Source organism: Triplophysa dalaica, chromosome 20, assembly GCF_015846415.1.
Source record: "Triplophysa dalaica isolate WHDGS20190420 chromosome 20, ASM1584641v1, whole genome shotgun sequence".
In the NCBI taxonomy this organism is placed as follows: Eukaryota; Metazoa; Chordata; class Actinopteri; order Cypriniformes; family Nemacheilidae; genus Triplophysa; species Triplophysa dalaica.
Window position 1 is genome coordinate 8,516,906 of NC_079561.1, and position 17,560 is coordinate 8,534,465.

General features: G+C 37.0%; 1 protein-coding gene across 2 annotated transcripts in view; it reads left to right on the forward strand.

The window, feature by feature from the left end:
* Positions 1-682: 682 nt before the first annotated feature.
* Positions 683-17,560, forward strand: part of nkain4 (sodium/potassium transporting ATPase interacting 4) — a 48,843-nt gene continuing 31,965 nt past the window's right edge. For both annotated transcript variants that reach the window (XM_056733343.1, XM_056733345.1), the window contains exon 1: positions 683-920. In XM_056733343.1, the coding sequence (XP_056589321.1) occupies positions 867-920 (54 nt within the window). In that variant the 5' untranslated portion in view covers positions 683-866. The remainder of the gene's footprint in view (positions 921-17,560) is intronic.

Below are 17,560 nucleotides of genomic sequence, written 5' to 3' on the forward strand. Positions count from 1 at the left end.
TGTATTTAAACTTGAACTTTCTTACAATATCTAACATGAATTGGCCACTGGACATGTGTTGAATGAAAAATCCACTTTTTGTTGTCTCGCTGAATCAAGGTGAGGTTTTGAATCACAACCAGCAGGTGGCGCTTTGACTTTATTTATATTTCAATGTTCACGTCTTCACGTGTGTACACAGACTGACTGCGTTTGCTTTGCGGTATGAACTTCTTGAAAATAAATAATAATAATACATCTATATTATTAGATTTTCCTTCTCAAAGCGCTGCACAAAATCAAAACAATACATCACACGTTAATAAAGCAGCACGATGAATAAATATAGGTGCCACTAACCATGTCAACCATAGTTAAAACTGTGGTAGCTTTATAAAAGCATCATAAAAGAAAAAATAACAAATATATTAGAACAATCTCTTTTATTTCTATTAACGTGTGTCAGGTGATATTGTCTCAGATGATATTTGTAGATAAACAAAATGATAAAAAAACTAACTATAGGCTGTACTGTACACGTTTGAGTGAAACAGAAACGTTGCATAAATCGTTTCAGGATTTAAACGAACCAAAACACCAGCCATGTAATTTGCATACGAGTGATTTAAACACCCCCCTTTCCCTACCCTTATCCACCCCCCACCCCTCTTGCCCCGTCCACCCCATTCTTCTCCCTCTTTCTTTCTGCTCCACTCACAGGCGGGTCTCGCGCACTGGGCAGCCCGTGTTCACCTCACACTTTGCACGCCCCGCTTTAAACAATGAGAATGGAGGCGCTTTGTGTCGGACAGAGATTGACTCGCTTCTCTGTGTTCGTGTAGTACTTTCTGCTTATATTCGGGATCACGATATATCGCTTTAACACAATGGGGTGCTGCAGCGGACGATGCACCCTCATATTTCTGTGCACGTTTCAGTTGGTGAGTTATCTTTTTTAATCAAATATTGTGCGTTTGACTCGGTATGAACGGGTTTGCCGTATAAACATATGCGCGCTGTCTCGTCTACAATGCTTATGTGGTTGATTTGCTATGTTGCTGTTACTATATTTACACAATGAGTGCATTGAGCCAGCTGCTGTGACAGTTTTCTGCTCGTCTTTTGTCTTGACTTAAGTTGAACATGAGTTTTAAGTGCTTGACGCACAGAAGTAAAGTGACCCAGTTCTAGAGTTGTAAAAGTGGTTTTATTGCGTGAGTGTTTGTTTTCAGTTGAAGTCTACTGCTGGTACAGTTGAAGTACATTGTATATGAAGTTTAAGTTGGTATTTTCAGAGCTATTGGGGTTTCGGTCATCACGTGCCACTTACATTTGTTCTTTACACACTATCACACATGGATTTGACATTTTTTGAGTCACAAAATGTGAAAAATAAACTCTGAGAATGTATCTTTGTATTTCTTGGAATTAACATGTGCATACCAGAAGCAATAATACCCAACAAATGGAGAAGGGATTGTCCTTCATATAAACTATGGACCGTTATGGATGTGACAATTCTGTTATGGATGTTACAATTCACTTACCCGGGCAATCATGCTTTCAAAACAAAAAAAATATTTACTGTCTTTACTAAATCTGGATTTTTTTTCTTAAGGTTGAATTGCATGGAGTTGCCAAAATGCGACCGTGGACAACAAAACTAGTCTTATGAGTCAATTTTTGGAAATTGAGATTTTTACATAATCTGAAAGATGCATAATACGATTTCCTTTGATGTATGAGTTGTTAGAATAGGACAATATCTGGCTGAGATACAACTGTTTAAAACTCACAAATCTGAGAGTGCAAAAAACTAAATATTGAGAAATTGGCTTTGAAGTTGTTAATCAGGGACACTGTGATAGGCCATCGACTCACAGAAATAAAGTTTTTATATATTTAAGGTACGAAATTTACAATATTCTTCATGGAACATGATCTTTGCTTAATATCCTAATGATTTTTGGCATAAAAGAAAAGTAGATAATTTTGACCCATACAATGTTTTTTTGTCATTTACTAAAAATGTTCCCGTGCTACTTAATACTGGTTTTGTGATCCAGAGTCACAAATGTAGTTTTTTCTTGTCAGTCACTGTTTGAATTGAGAATGCAAGAGGGTTTTAAACAGATTCTCATCTCCATTTATGTCATAACAACCGTTAGACAAAAAATCTGGGTTGACGGATGACAGCGGAGACAAAACAGTCATGTTGCACACCACACATGCATCAAATGTTTTAGCTATTTGCTAAAATCTTAAAATCGTAAACTTAAAATCAGTGTCCTTAAAATGTGGATAATGATGTTACCATGACATACATTAGGAATAATATCGATTTAAATCTACAAACCTCGCAAGGGGCTTTGTGTCCTTGTAGCCAGTTAAATATGCACAGACCTTCAAGATATCATTTATATAATTATAATATTTTTTATAATTTCTGACAAAAGGAAGGCTGTGAAACCTCACAAGAAATATATGCTTCATTCTATCTCATCTGCGTGGATAATAGTTTCATTTTTTACAGTAGTTCATTATGTAAAAGTGCAATGCGAGGACTCAAGACTCGACGGTTTGTTCCTCAACATTAAATTGATCTGTTTACACTGGAGACAGAGTTGGCGGGAGCTTTCAGTGGTTAGTCATTAGTTAAATATATGCATGTTCCTGTCAAAGAGAGATATTCATTTCTCCAAGAAGAACAACTGTAATTGTCGCTTCATCTTCGCGGCAGTTTGCTTTTGTGCATTGTATACTTTGTGCCAGCTTAAGTGTTTCTAAGAAGTTGTTTATCAGTGAAATGCGGTTTCGTCTTAAAATCTTCTGTTGTACGTGGATGATGTACTCGTACATCATCTGGTTTTGCGTTATTTCATTGCATTGCAATGAATTGAATGATAGTAAAATATGACTGCCGTCGACACTGATGCAGCAACTTCCTTTTCTTTTCCAATCCCATGATATCCTTGGCTCTCCTCTTGATGCTCAGTAGGTGATATCCATTCTTAAAAGAGTCCTCTCTGACAGGGGCATTTAAAGCCGCAGACACTTGCCCCCTTAAGACTGATGTGCAACACAACTTGGCCTTCCTCACACGCTACTGTCAGACCTTCTGCCAGCTCTGAGGATGACGAGGCCCATCTTCCTTTTATTTTAGGGACACCGGGGGAAAAACATTCTTGGTCTTTGATGTAGTTCTGCTCTCTGACTCTCTATCTTATTATATCGATGTCACAGAGTTTATCAGACTGGTTGACAGTCGCCACTCTTACCAAAGATACTGTTCCGAGTGACAAGAGAGAAAAACATCACAATCAGTTTTTTAGAGATGATTCCATATTGTGTTTTTATTCAGCCTCCCTCAACTACCTGTTCCTGCCCTGTGTGCTATGAGATCTACCCTACACACCTGTTTCTGCGCAGGATAAGAATAGAGAAGCAGATAAACACAGGAGCATGAGAAACACAGGTGTACAAACGCAGATACACACACATAAACTCATGCTTTGGACTTTGCTCTTCTCTGCTATAGACTGACAGACATCTGCTTTGGGTTTTTCCTCTGTGTTAAAGGTAATAGATGAGGAGTTACTTTAAAGACACTTGAAGTTGTCATCAGCTGGTTTAATGAGCCCTGGATGAATTTCCCTGCTCTTTTCTTTTTTCTTGGAATACTCTGGTGCATAAATCATGTTTATCTGCTTCTTTTCTTCCTGATATGTGTCACAAATTTCCATGAATTCAGGAATTCATGGTTCACTTTAGGTCAGTGTTGGGTAAGTTACTATGAGAAAGTAATTAATCACTAGTTACTAATTACATATTCAATAGTGTAATTAAATAACTGTACAAATTACTCTCTCCAAAACTTATTTAATTACTTATTGCTAATTACTTTCAAGATCCTACATCAACCTTGATTAGCTAAGCGATTCAGGGATAGACGTGAAACGACTCTTAATTCATTAAAATAAATAATATAAAACTTCATAAGTACTCTTATTGACTGACTAAAGTATTAAAAATGTGATAAAGATACATTAATGCATGCATTTTAAAGTTATTAATTGAAAAGTTTGAGTTTCAATGTCAATTCCACTATTGTATACATTAACCAGTATTTCGTTCAATTACATCAGAAGTAACTGTAAATAAATTACAGAAAAAATAAGAGTAATCACTTACTTTACTTTTGAGGGAAATGTTATTAAATTACAGTTACTAATTCCTTAGTGTCACGAAACGTAATGTGATAGAAGAACCCAAATGCAGGCAGCAGTACGGGGTAACAAAAGATTTTAATAAACACAAAACAAAAACCCACAATGGGGTAAAATACAGGGGATAAACAAAGACAGCCAAACAGGAACGAAAAACTCACGTAGGGTAACAAACTGTAACAAAAACTCTCAGGATCCAAAAACAGGAACAGAGCACTGGAAATGAACGCTGGGACACAGCGTATGGATAACTCCTTGGAACAAGAGTTCAGACAGGCAAACAGACATCAAAGGTTCCAGTATGTCCAAAAACAAACGAGCACAGGACAGAGAATACAAGGGCATTAAATAGGGAGACGAACAAAGGTAAATTAACAATAGGCAGGTGTGGGTTATGAAACACTCAAGGGAAGCTAACGAGGAGACGAGAGGGGCGGGGGCCATAGACGAGACACGAGAAGGAGCATGACAGCCAATATCTAAGCCATGCCATGTCCTTCTCACACAAAACCCTAGACTTAGTCATGACTCCGCTGCAAGAATAAGAATAAACATGACATGATAGCGGAATCATGACACTTAGTAACTAGTTACACCCAACACTGCCTTAGGTAGACTCAACGTGAAAATATACTATGGTGAACCTATAGTAATCTGTAGTATATTTGAGTATACTTTTGTATTCTCAATTATTTATATTTAAATGTTAATATTTTGAATTTATAATACATTTATCTATTTATTATATATCATTTTTTTTCATTTTATTTATTAATTTGTAAAAATTAGACTCGTTTTCAATCTTCGATCAATATACTATTTAAAGGCTTATTATACAATTTAGTTAAATGCTGAAATGAACATATTACTATAGGCTATATTTAAGTGAGTATGCAAAATAAAATGCTGTTGTGTTCATGCTAGCCAATGTATAAAATAATATGAACCAAACAAGTACAGCAAACTAAGAAGAGACCATTTCAAAATTATTTTCAGTTTTTTCAAAATTTACTCTATATATGTGTTAAGGTACAATTATCAAATTTGAAAACAAAATATTGTTTCTATTTGCTAAAAAGAAATTGAATACTGCAAAGAAAACAAGATCATGTTCATTCCAAGCAATACAACAGCAAAAATGTTCAAAAATGATATGCGATAACCTCCTTGATGTGTCTTGTCATGCTGTAAGTCTTTCACATTCCTGTTGTATGACTTTGTCACCCCTGAGGTTTGATTTTGTTGAAATTCAACAGACACTGTAATGGAATGACGACAATACATCTTGAAATGCATATTAAATGAAAATTTGGGATGGTCTTTTATTATTTTTACGACTGTACAACCCAATTGTGTTACTGAAATAAGACCTTTTCTAAAACTAATATAGCGACAAGGGGCTGTCAAGCTCCAGAATGACAACAAAACACCATGAAAAGTAGTCAAATCAACTCATGTGGTATAAATCCATAGCTTTGAAATTTATGCCGGTTGGAATGAGCCGATGAATAAATGAGTTTGACTGAACTAACCCTTTATGTGTTATAGACGTTAGTGGTGTATATTGTGTTATGTGGAGACCACAAACGAAACACTTTCTCATTCAATAAACTTCCTCCACTGTATCTCTCTCCTACAGAGACGGAACAAAGTAGGACAAAGTAAACCAGAGAGCTTTAAAAGTGAGCCAAAAAGGCTTATCGGTCAGAAACAGAGTCAGCTGCACTTGTTCTCTGGTTATTATAAGAAAGACATTACTGAGATAGATGTGTTACTTAATGGTGTGTCTATGTGACAGCTGCTGAAGAATGAAAGTGATTGATGATGGATTGTGGATAATAGACGATAGTGGCTTTGACCTCTTTATGCAGAGCAGAGCGATTGGTGGAGACTAGATACGATAATGAGGTCAGAATGAGGCTATACTCTGACTCCTGACCCATGAATGCACACGTGATGTATTAAGTCCTGAATTCTTGAATGGATATGATAGACTTATGAACTATTCATAAGTGCATTACGCAACATCGCCACTAGATGCTGCTAAAATCTCTACATTGCTCCTTTAAAGTCTTATACTTTCAGAACAGTTTGTTTTTATCTCTTGCCCTATTGACTTTCAGTGTGCGATCATTACTGTAAACATGATTTTTGCTTGCAAATGTTTTCTTTTGTGCAATTTTTCTTTTAAATTTGACAGCATGTCTATAGAGCTCAAGCTGTGTTGAACTCGTAACATTCTTCTAGGTAAACACACAACTCATCCCATCCATAGGGAAAGGTAAAAGTGACACGTCATGTGTTTTTACCCTTAACCCACCGCTGAGAGCCAGACTAACTAAACAAACAGCGCTCCCCGCGGAAACCAGAAATCACAAAGTCGACTTCGCAAAGGCAAAGACCCTCGCGGGAGGGCAGAAAAGAGGAGAGGACGGGGTAATTTGTGGTTTAATTTGCTCGCGAGGTGTCATTACTGGGGCTACAGGGGTTCACTGGTTATGTTGATGGAACCTTTTGGCCTCCTGTAAAGGTTAATTTGCCCCTGTTGGCTATTCATGACAGCTTGGGAGATAGAAACACCCGGCGGTTTTACCAGACTTGACAGCGGCCTTTATCTGGCAGACAAATGAAGGCAGAAATGTGCACTCTGTTTATCAGCTTATTTGCATATTATCCGACATCCGTACATTCAACGCACATCGTGCATCCTTCAGACAGGCAAGAAGATGAATAATGTTTATAAAACAAAAGGTCCGCCTCTACTTTTCATCTCATTTCTGTTTCATATACAAGTTTCATTAATGTACTGAAGCTATAATAAAGTTTAATTTGCTGAATAAATCAGAATGACACTGCGGTTAAATAGGGACTTAAGTAAATTTATACCCCTAATGATGTAAATAGGAGAAAGCCAAGGTGTTAATCTTAAATTTTAAGTATTTTGAATAAAAAAAGTACAATTTCTTTCTTTAGTTTCAAGTTTCAAATAGTCAGCAAATCTTATTTTTATGTTGCTGATTTAAAGGTCCAGTGTGTAATTTTTTGGAGGACATATTGACAGAAATGCAATATAATATACTTTACTATGTGTTCAGAGGCTTATAAAGAGCTTACACAGTGAAGCGTTATGTTTTTATTTCCTTAGAATGAGCTATTTCTATCTACATACACCGTGGGTCCCCTTGAATGTCATGCGCCATGTTCTGTCAGCCGTCTTAGTATTTGGAAGGGGAGGGGTGGAGTGAGCGGTTTGTTGCAATTCGCAACCTTGCCAATAGTTTTCACAGTCTGTACCTTTGAACAGTTAATAAAATGTTGTTTGGCCCTATTTTAACACAGGGGGTGTGCATATTGAAATTGGGTGTTGCTTGAAAACGTATCCTTTTATTCTCAACATGACCTCAGGCTAGCAGACAGCAACAGACTTTATTACACATCCACAAATGTCATTATTTGACATTTACTATTTTTTTTATTTGGAGGTTACTCAAAAGCTTCCCAGATGTTAGTTTTAATAAAAAAAATCATGTTTTTTGCCTCTCCCCCAAGATGCATACTTTCGATAAACTTACCATCCTGACCGCAAAGTGATCTAAAACATTCACACATGTGCACCAGGCGGACCGGTGAAGCATCTCCAATGACCTCATTCAGATTCAGAAGAGTTTAGGCACTAAATTGGCTCTATAAGTAAGCCCACTCACACATATAAACCCACTCTTCTAATGCATCCTCAGGAATGCCTGCTGAGGAGTGATGGAGAACGTGCCAGATGATGATTCTCGCCAGGAAGACTGCAGCAGTGCTAGACTTACAGAATATAATGATACTAACGGTGTTATTATTAGAACCTTAGAGGACAATTGAGATAAATTATATTTCCAAGGCTCTCTTTCAAAATATATCTGCCCTGCTGTATACTGTCTACAGACAGCTCTAATGTAAAAATAACAGTAATATTTTCCGAAAGCTGGTTTACCACAAAAAAGCAAAAAGACATTTTACACCTGACTTGTAAATTTGCTGTCTGTTTCTGTAATTTGTTATTTTGACCATATTATGATAAAATGTGTGAAAATTCTGTAAAATAAAAGAGTAAAATTACAGTTTTCATACTGTACCTACAGCTTCCAGCCTCTCTGAAGGACTGTAATCAGTATTTGTGTAGAAAAAGTTATGCTCACAATATATCTGTGGAGAAAAATAAAATAAAAATTCTTGAAGTTATATTTTAGGGACTTTTTGCCTTTATTGGGATAGGACACTTGAGAACAGACAGGAAAGTGTTGGGCAGAGATAGGGGAGCGGGACCGGGAAAGGGCCGTCGAGATGGGAATCGAGCTTTTGTTGCTGTGAATGCAGTGGTGCTATTGGCGCAGCCTTTTTTTTTAAATAAACTAAATTTATTTAAGGGGTTAGCTAGCATTTTTTCAAAAACGATTTAGAAAACTGAGTCGGGCTGAGTACCTAAACAAACCTGTAGCCAACCACCTTTAGTTTTGTTTTTTCATGAAAACCCACTCAAAAAGTTTTTTGTTACTGACAAAAGTAAAAAATGTCATTCTTTTCAAGTGTGCACGCGATGTTAGGTGCGATTTTTGCAAAAACTAGGTTTCTTAAAATGCAACAGGCAACATACTAGGTTTTATAACATGTTCTTTGTGTTGTTGTGCATTTTTCGTGAGAATATTTGTTAGGTGGTTTTATTTTTGTTTAACTTTTTTGCACTAAGTAGGGCGAAGAGTAGGTGAATGTCAGTGTCTTGGCAGTAACACTGCAATATTAATTTCTTAAATAAGATAGACCTGACAGATTCATATTTGGAATAGGCATGTTCAGATCCCAACAACTTGGATTAAATTTTAATATCAGCACTTACTCAAGCTCAATGTCAATGCTATTCATATAAATCACTGCTTTATCAACACTCAATGGCAGCCTCTGACCTCCACCTACATTTATCGTTTTACCTTTCGAGTGGAACATTTTATGTATTTTATCAAGAATCTACAACTCAAACGTATTCACATGCTTTCAATCATGTCGTGTCATATGTTGTCTGATGCACATCTGTATGCAATTGTTCTGGACTCATGAGCTCATGATGTTGTAGAACCAGCGAAGAGACTGTACTTGCAGGTTTCTGACCTTTAAGGATTAGAATATGTTGTAGTCATCTAATTTTGGCTAAACGATGAAATGCTTATTGAATCATTACTCAGTCTTCTTAGAGCACCTGTTTGCTGAGCACACAACAAAATGCTTTGAAACCGGGTCGATTGATGCTTTCTCTATGGATATTGACCAGTTTCTGAAAAACTGAAGAAGCTAGTATTGAGTGCTACAGCAGGTCAGTCATTCACCCGGATGCTGATCAATAGCACTGAGGGGGAAGGTGACACCGATTGTATAATACTCAAAAAAATCAAAAGACAAGAGGAAGTTAGCCAACGAAAAAGAGACCACTAAATTTGATTTATTTTTTAAAGAATGCAAGAAAAACTGTCAAGAAGAGTCTATTTCTATGCTGGTGGGAGAGACAGGTAGATAGAGAAAGACACAGGCTTTGAACCCATCGAGCTAGCAACAAACATCATTTTAAGGGCTGCACTGCATATGATGTATCATTAAAGAATTACAAAATCCCAGTATGCATTGCATATGCATGTCTCATACACAATGGCGGATTAAATGGATATTTCCAAGTCAAATCATGTTTTACTCAAGGCATCCTGACTGAATATGACTTTCTTCTTGAAGAACAATGCAGTCGGAGTTATAATACCGCGTATAATTTTTTTTCTTTCAAGCATTAGAATGCGAGTGAATGGAGGGCAATTTTTTGAAGCTCCAAAAATTGCATCCTTCGATCACAGAGCGGCTCAACGTGGCTCTGTGGTCTTCACACAGGTCTTCTGAAGCGAATTGATGCGTTTGTTTATAAGAAATATCCTTATTGAGAGCTCTATTAATGTTGATGTCTAGCTTCCTTTATCCCTCGGCTGCGGCTTGTTTTTCCGTTGAATGACAGTGACGAAAGTTCCCGCACAAACGAGACGATATCCTAATGGATCAAAAAGAAAAATGCAGTGTTCGTCGACACGCCTGCGTTATTGCCGCAAAAAGAAGCCTCAGGTTCACAGACAGCCGGAGGCTAGACGTTAACGTTAATAGCGCTTTCTGTATGAATATTTATCTCAAACAAATGCATCGATTCGCTTAAGAAGACCTGTGTTTAGGCCACAGAGCCGTGTCGAACCATTCTTTGATAGTTTGATGCACTTTTTTGAGCTTCAAAAAAATTTCCCCAATCACTCCCATTCGCAGTCACATCTATTCTGCCGCTTGGAAGAAAAATGTTAAAGGGTATTATAACTCCAACTGCATTATTCTTCAAGAAGAAATTCATGTTCAGTCAGGATGCCTTGAGGTTGAGTAAGACATGGGGAAATTTGCCAAAAAAAAATTTGTCCATCAATGTTATATGTTTTATTCATTTTCTTAACAATAAGGCCATATCAATGGGCAAAATGAATCTCAAAAGTGAAAGTCATTCTAACACATTCTTGTTCTCATCTGCGTGTGTCTCTAAATCTTTCTGTGAACGCTCTGTCTTCTTGAACATGTGTGAATTATTGACTGATGAGAGATTCATCATATGAGCCGGGGGCTAAGAGAGGGGCTATCTACCCCATTTTACCATCCCTATTCAGACACCAAATTAAGACGCTGTACCCTGAATACTAGTGGACTTTTCACTACTTGCACTTTCTGATACGTGATGGCCCGGGGGTACGCATGACAGTTCTCCAAAATTATACAGTTTGAAGCTCTGGAGTATGTGGTTTTTATATATCCCGATGCAAAGAGGGTAGGGTGGTCTGTAGTAAAGGGGTCATTTCTCTCAATAAGAAATAAACAAAAACTGTCAAGAGTTTTTAACCCTTTATTTATCAAAATTTATTTTGTGAAATACGAATACGATTTTTTGTGTTCATACAATGGAAGTCAATGGAGGGTCAATGTTATTTGGTTACCAACATTCTTCACTATGTCTTCTTTTGTGTCCTGCAGAATGAAAGAAAAATGAGTCAGGTTTGGCATGACATGAAGGCGAGTAAATGATAAAAAAACAACTTTCATTTTTGGGCGAACTATCTCTTTAAGTATTCGGTTATAACAGCCTAAAGTTAGATTGACTTTCCGACTATTTTAGATAACTTTTGCTAGCATCCAGTGCTCATTTCTGAGCTAATATTTCAATGAAAAACAAAAGCCGGCCAATCAGATTAGAGCCTGTCAATATTTAATATGCATCGGATGCTCCGTAAACAAACTGTGTGTGACTGTCCATTCCAGACTGAGACTAAAAACCTGTGAACATCAAGTTTTCAGATGTGGGTCCATTATTATTTCATTGATTTTCTGGCTGACACTGAGGTCACACATCTCTGCTGTCTCCTTAATGCTTTTGGTCAGTGTGTTTGTACTGTATATGTAAGGCTTGTATGGATGGATTAACTTGCAGTGATAAACAACTCCGTTTTTTTGTTTACTTGAAGCAAAACTCTATTTGAATGAATGTGTCTCACAGTTTGTATCTTGATTCACATGTTTTGGCTGAAAGCCACTGTACAGCATGTTTAACAAGCTGTAATCAAATGCTCAGGATGTTCTAGTTAATGGTTTCATCATCTGGACAGCTGACTGTGATCGGAGCAGGTAATTACTTTACGGCAAATCAAGAGGAATTATGATGGATTTTACAATGATGAAAGCCACAGAGACTAAATTATAACACACTTTGATGAAACACATCCTGGCAGCTGTTGCGTTTTTGCTGTAGTAGGCAAAAATGCTAACTGTGAGTTCAAAGAGAATGTGTTAGTTTTATCATAATCTCTTTTATCTTAATCATTCTTGCTGTGAATTTATTATGGATGCACCGATACCAGTATCGATACCAATGACCGATACCTCACGTGACATACATAGAGCCCTATGATATACATACATAATAGAGGATCAAGGCATAAAAACAGAATTTCCTGTACAACACGGAATGGCACGGAATCTGGGAAATGTATTATTTCCTAACAAGAAATTAGTGCTGAACCGCTAACAGCTAACGTAAAGGCTAACGAAATATTCAGATACTGTTTAAATATGTATTCTGTTTATTTTGCGTGACTGTGTGTGAAAGAGTGGTGTGGTTGCGTGTACTGAACCTGAACACATTGTGCTTGTTACCGCACGAGGACACAAACACATAAACAAACACCATTTGCGGCGATCCGTCAAAATAAAAGTCTGCTTAACTTAAACAAACGCTCTTTGCGGGGTCCCGTTAAAAAAATAAAAGTCTGGTTGACTTGAACAAGTTATAATACACTCACATTTTACCACACCACCCCCCTTGAGTTTTTATAATTCGAACACAGAATATATTGTTTACTTTAGCAAAATGAAGGAAATGTGCTAGGAAAATTGAGCTACTTATCATAAAAAATGTAACTTAATTTAAAAATAGTATTTAAATTTAAGTAGACCTAAAATCAAAAGATTTTTTTTAAGATATTGGTTTATTAACATACTTGTACAATATACAGGTATCGGTTATCGAAGAGTACCAGAAAAAAATATCGGTACTCGTACTCGGTCTTAAAAAAATGGTGTCGCTGCATCCCTAGAAATAATGTTTCGTTTGAAGTCATTTTCACAGGTCAAAGTGGTTCTGTAACTGTATAAAATTAAAGCTCTTACTGATTAGAATCCTACAGCTACAGAAATACATAAAAAAAAAATGCAGCATATTAGAGATTAGTAAAAGCGGGGGTTGACCTCATGGAATGGATTCCAGCTGGTGTCAGAGAGCAGGGAAACACTGAGAAACAGGGGTCATGGAAAGAACATTAAATAGCTTTGGGTTTAATTGATATCTTTGTGTTTGTACAGGGGGCGTGTTATCAGGGATGGAAAGCAGAGTTTGTTTTTTTATCAGTAGGAAGGATGGGCGACCTCTCTAATGCAGACCCGTCTCTCTGATGTGGGTGACAGAAGGGTGGGGTGTATGGATTGTTGGATTCTGTCACGGGTCATGATCTGGAAATCACACCCTTTTTATCATTTAGAAGGCTTGAGATGTAACACAGAGTAAGGTGTGGTATACTATTATAATACTCTTATTGTTTCTTTAGTATGTTATTCCAGAGATTAAATGAGCAGCCTGACATTTGTAGATCAATGGTGATGATAACATGGTGCTGAATGTAATAATTTACATTTATTACGAATCATGCAGTGCCCAAAAAACTTTGAATAGGGAATTCCATGCAAAAGTTTTTACCAAAGCTTTTCACCATATCGATGTTAATATTTGTTGTTTAAATACCCGTGTTTAGTCTCTCTTAAAGGGCCATTGTATGAAATTAAGCAGCATCTAGCGGTGACGTTGTGAACTGCCCACTCCACCCCTCCCTTTCAAAGCACACCGGTGGCTGACACAAGACTATGATGTTCTCACCACACTTCCTTACTGTATGAGATAATGTATTTACAAAATACTGTAGAGTAGTTTGTCAGTTTAGGGGTACTGTAGAATGGCAAATTCTATGTAAGGGGACCTGCATTTCGATTATATTATATTAATTAAAATACAGCTTTTATTATATTGCATTTTTATCAATCAATCATCCAACAAATTACACATTGGACAAGGACCTTTAAAATTTTTAAAGCATTTTTTGCCATTTTTCCATGGTAAGGTAAGATATATATAAATATAACCGTACATATTCATCGTATACAGGCAAATGAAAATTTTAATATAGTAACTATTGTGTGTTTTCTAAAGAGCCATACCTTCTCCAGTTGTTGGGTATTAATTGCTTCTGGTTTGCACATTTTAACTCACAGAAGCCCTACAAACAATGACGTCTTGTCTCTTAAAAACATGCATCCTTTTTGTCACATCCATAACGCATTCTTTTTCTGTCTTTTAAATGGAAAAACTTGTGCATAGACTGATATTTTTATGATGTCGGAAATTGTATAAATTGATGGTTCAAAATGTTTGTTATAAATACATTCTCTTAAAATTTATATTTCAAGTTGTGCCTGAAAATGTCACATCCATAATGCTCCAGCCGTGCAAAGTCTGGTCATTGAGTCAACCAGCTTCACGAGGTGCATTCTGGGATGCTTTTTAAACATTTTTGAAGGACATCTACTAGGCCACTAAATAAGTGAAAAATTTAATTAAGTAAAAAATCTTTTCCACATATTCCCAATATTGGTCTACAAAAGCATTGAAGCACAAACTTTATATGAGATGGTGTTTATAGAGAACACTAAAACAGGTCAATTTAAGTCAAACTATTGAATGTCACCTCCCAGAGATTTTTTTCAAAGCAGCTGTGTAGATTTGAACAAAGCATCTTTTCGCCATTGTTTATGCCTTAGAGAGAACAAAAATGTTTCTCACTCTCTTATTTGTCCTCGTTCCCAATTCTACCCACGTTCGCACTCGCATAAGTATCTTCACCAGATGATTTTAAGGCTTACACGCGCAAATTTATAAGATTTGCGCCACTTTAAACAGATGATTACCGCAGCTGTGCATGACCTCGCGGTAATCGATCAGGGACAACAAAGCAGCATTACACAAGTTGATTTGTGGGCTAGCTGAAGCTAATCTAAGGGAAATGGCTGGTTTAAGGTGCGGGAGTGAATTTGATATGATATAGCTCGGTATGCTTTGCCAGGAACCTTTGCTTCATCTTTCAGCTTCTGAAAGCATTCAGCCATTCCAGCATGTGCTAATGAATCCCTCAAGTGAGAGAGGAGAGGAACATCCTCGTTCTCGATCATTAGCGGTTTAGTGCATGTGTGAAACACTAAACACGCCATCTCTCTGCTCCTCTTATATCTCACACTTTAACTTTATAGAGGTTCAGATATAGAGATGGAGTAGTAAGAGATGTTGATTTGTAGTCGTGTTTGTATGCTTATTTAAGTACAATAGTAACACAAGTCTCTGTTAAAATTAATTGTCATGGTCTCTCGTTTGCATTTGTGTTAAGCTTTTTGTGTGGCGCACAAGTTTCTAAAATGGAAAATCACAGCTTTTCTAGACTTTGACTATCAGCAGATTCCAGAAGCGGATTAGCCTAATTCCAGCACTAACAAAGTCTGTCTATCAGAATTTTGGCTGTTTGATGGATTACTAATGCGCCATTTATGTCTGTTTGTGTTATCGTCGAGTTGATTTGATTTCTTTTTCTCCAGTGAGAAGCTTTTAGCTTGTGAGGACTGTTTGTGGTGGATATTCAACATTCCTCTCTGGCAGGTAATAAATTATGTGCTAAATGTTGGTCGACTGAACATCAGACGTGAATTTAATATTACCGCTGCATACACTCCTCAAATTAATGGTGATAAAATAACCTTTTAAGAACTGTTAATATAAGGGCTGGGATGATCGATTATCTCCTCATTCAATACTATCACGATACTTTTGTGACGATTCAATATATATTGCGACAATTGAAATTGTTTAACTATTGCAATTCGATATTACAATTTATTGTTTGCCACACATGGATTAACATTTGAGAGGGATGGCACTGGTGGCACCAGTCCGTAACTTTTATCAAATTTCTTTTAACCAATGGCTGCCAGCAATGCTTCATGGGGATGGGGTATGAGTGCAATTGACTGCAAAATCTGGAACTCCTATTTCTAACTATATGGAGGTTCAGAGATGAATTATTTTGTATGCAAAACGCAGAAGCGATTTTTTGACCACTGGTTCCATCGCTCCAAATTCTATGTTTTTTTTTTAAATATGTTTTTTTTAAATTGCCCTCAATAAGGTCTGTTGTAAACAAAACCTCTAAATATTAAAACACACAGATTAAAACCTGATTTTTAAAGCCTTATTGTGTCTTAAAGACTGGGATTGCTCAGCGTGGGATTGGGCTGGTACATAAGTCTGTAGCAGCGAGTGAAGATATGGGGGTGCCGAACTAGTGGTGGTCTCCAAGCCAATGGCAGGGCTTTGAATTTGATGCGAGCGACTACAGGGAGCCAATGAAACTTAATGGAGAGAGGAGTGACATGTGGTCTCTTCGGTTCATTGAAGACCACTCTTGCCTCTGCATTCTGGATCAAATGTAGAGGTTTGGTTGTGAAAGCTGGGAGTCCAGCCAGTAGCGCATTGCAATAGTCCGGTCTGGACTAGGACTTGCTCTCTCTCCCTTTCACTTTCTCTGTGTGTTATTCTGTGATCACTTTAATGATGCTCCTCCTGTTTCTCCATCTCTTCATCATTCCTCATTACAGGCCTTCCTTCCATTCTCTCCTCTACTCATCCATCAACTACCTCCTTTCTTTCTTGTCACAACCTTCCCCCATTACTGTTTTGCGGGATCAGCTCCTTCTGTCTGCTTCTCACACTGTCCAAGATGATCAGCTCTGATCAAACCATCATTCAGACACTTAATTGTATCTGCCAGCTCAAAGCTCCACAATCCCCTGGCACTTATGCTGTCATAGGATGCTGGTCTTTGTCTGTCTGAATTTAGTGTTTTCCGGCATTTAGTTCAGAAATGTCAGCAAGACGGGACAGGAAGAAAATAGAACAGGACTCGTTTCTAAATGAAGAATCCAGAATTTCAGTTTTTATTCAATTTCTTGCTTTGGATGGAGTCAGCAAACACCAGGCACTCAGAAAGCATCTGTTTTAATAACCCTGTAGCATTTAAGCTGGAGATTTCTGAAGACTTCTGATCGCTTTCCTGACACTGCTTTACTGATCAAATGTATAGACTGACTGCAGTGCAAGGCAGTGCGTAAATGATGTGTTTCGGGAACTAACATAATAAAGGGATAGTTAACTCGAAAATGAACAGAACATTCTGTCATTGTTTATTTTCTCTCATGACTCATTCCAGATCTGTATGGTTTATTTTTTTCTCTGTAGCACAAAAGTGGAGGTTTTAAATAAGGTTTAGGTGAAAGCGCCAATATATATTTCTTTTAAATCTACATATTTTTTTTTTAATGCTATCTTATGTTTATATTCACTTTATGTTAAGTTCTCAGAGCTCCTGTAGCAAAAGCAGATTATTTGTGTGTTTGCATTTACAAAATAAATATCATTCTAATAATAAAGCTGATTCTGATTTGAAGTGCATTTGTGGTACTTTCATGGTTATTACTATTCAATACAGAAATGGAACCATCACCTCATGTGCAATGTTTTAAGTAAGGGTGAAAGTCATTGAAAAATCAATGAGGTCCTCCTCCTGTATAAACATATTACTGTCAGTCTGATGAAGAAATACGGCAGAATT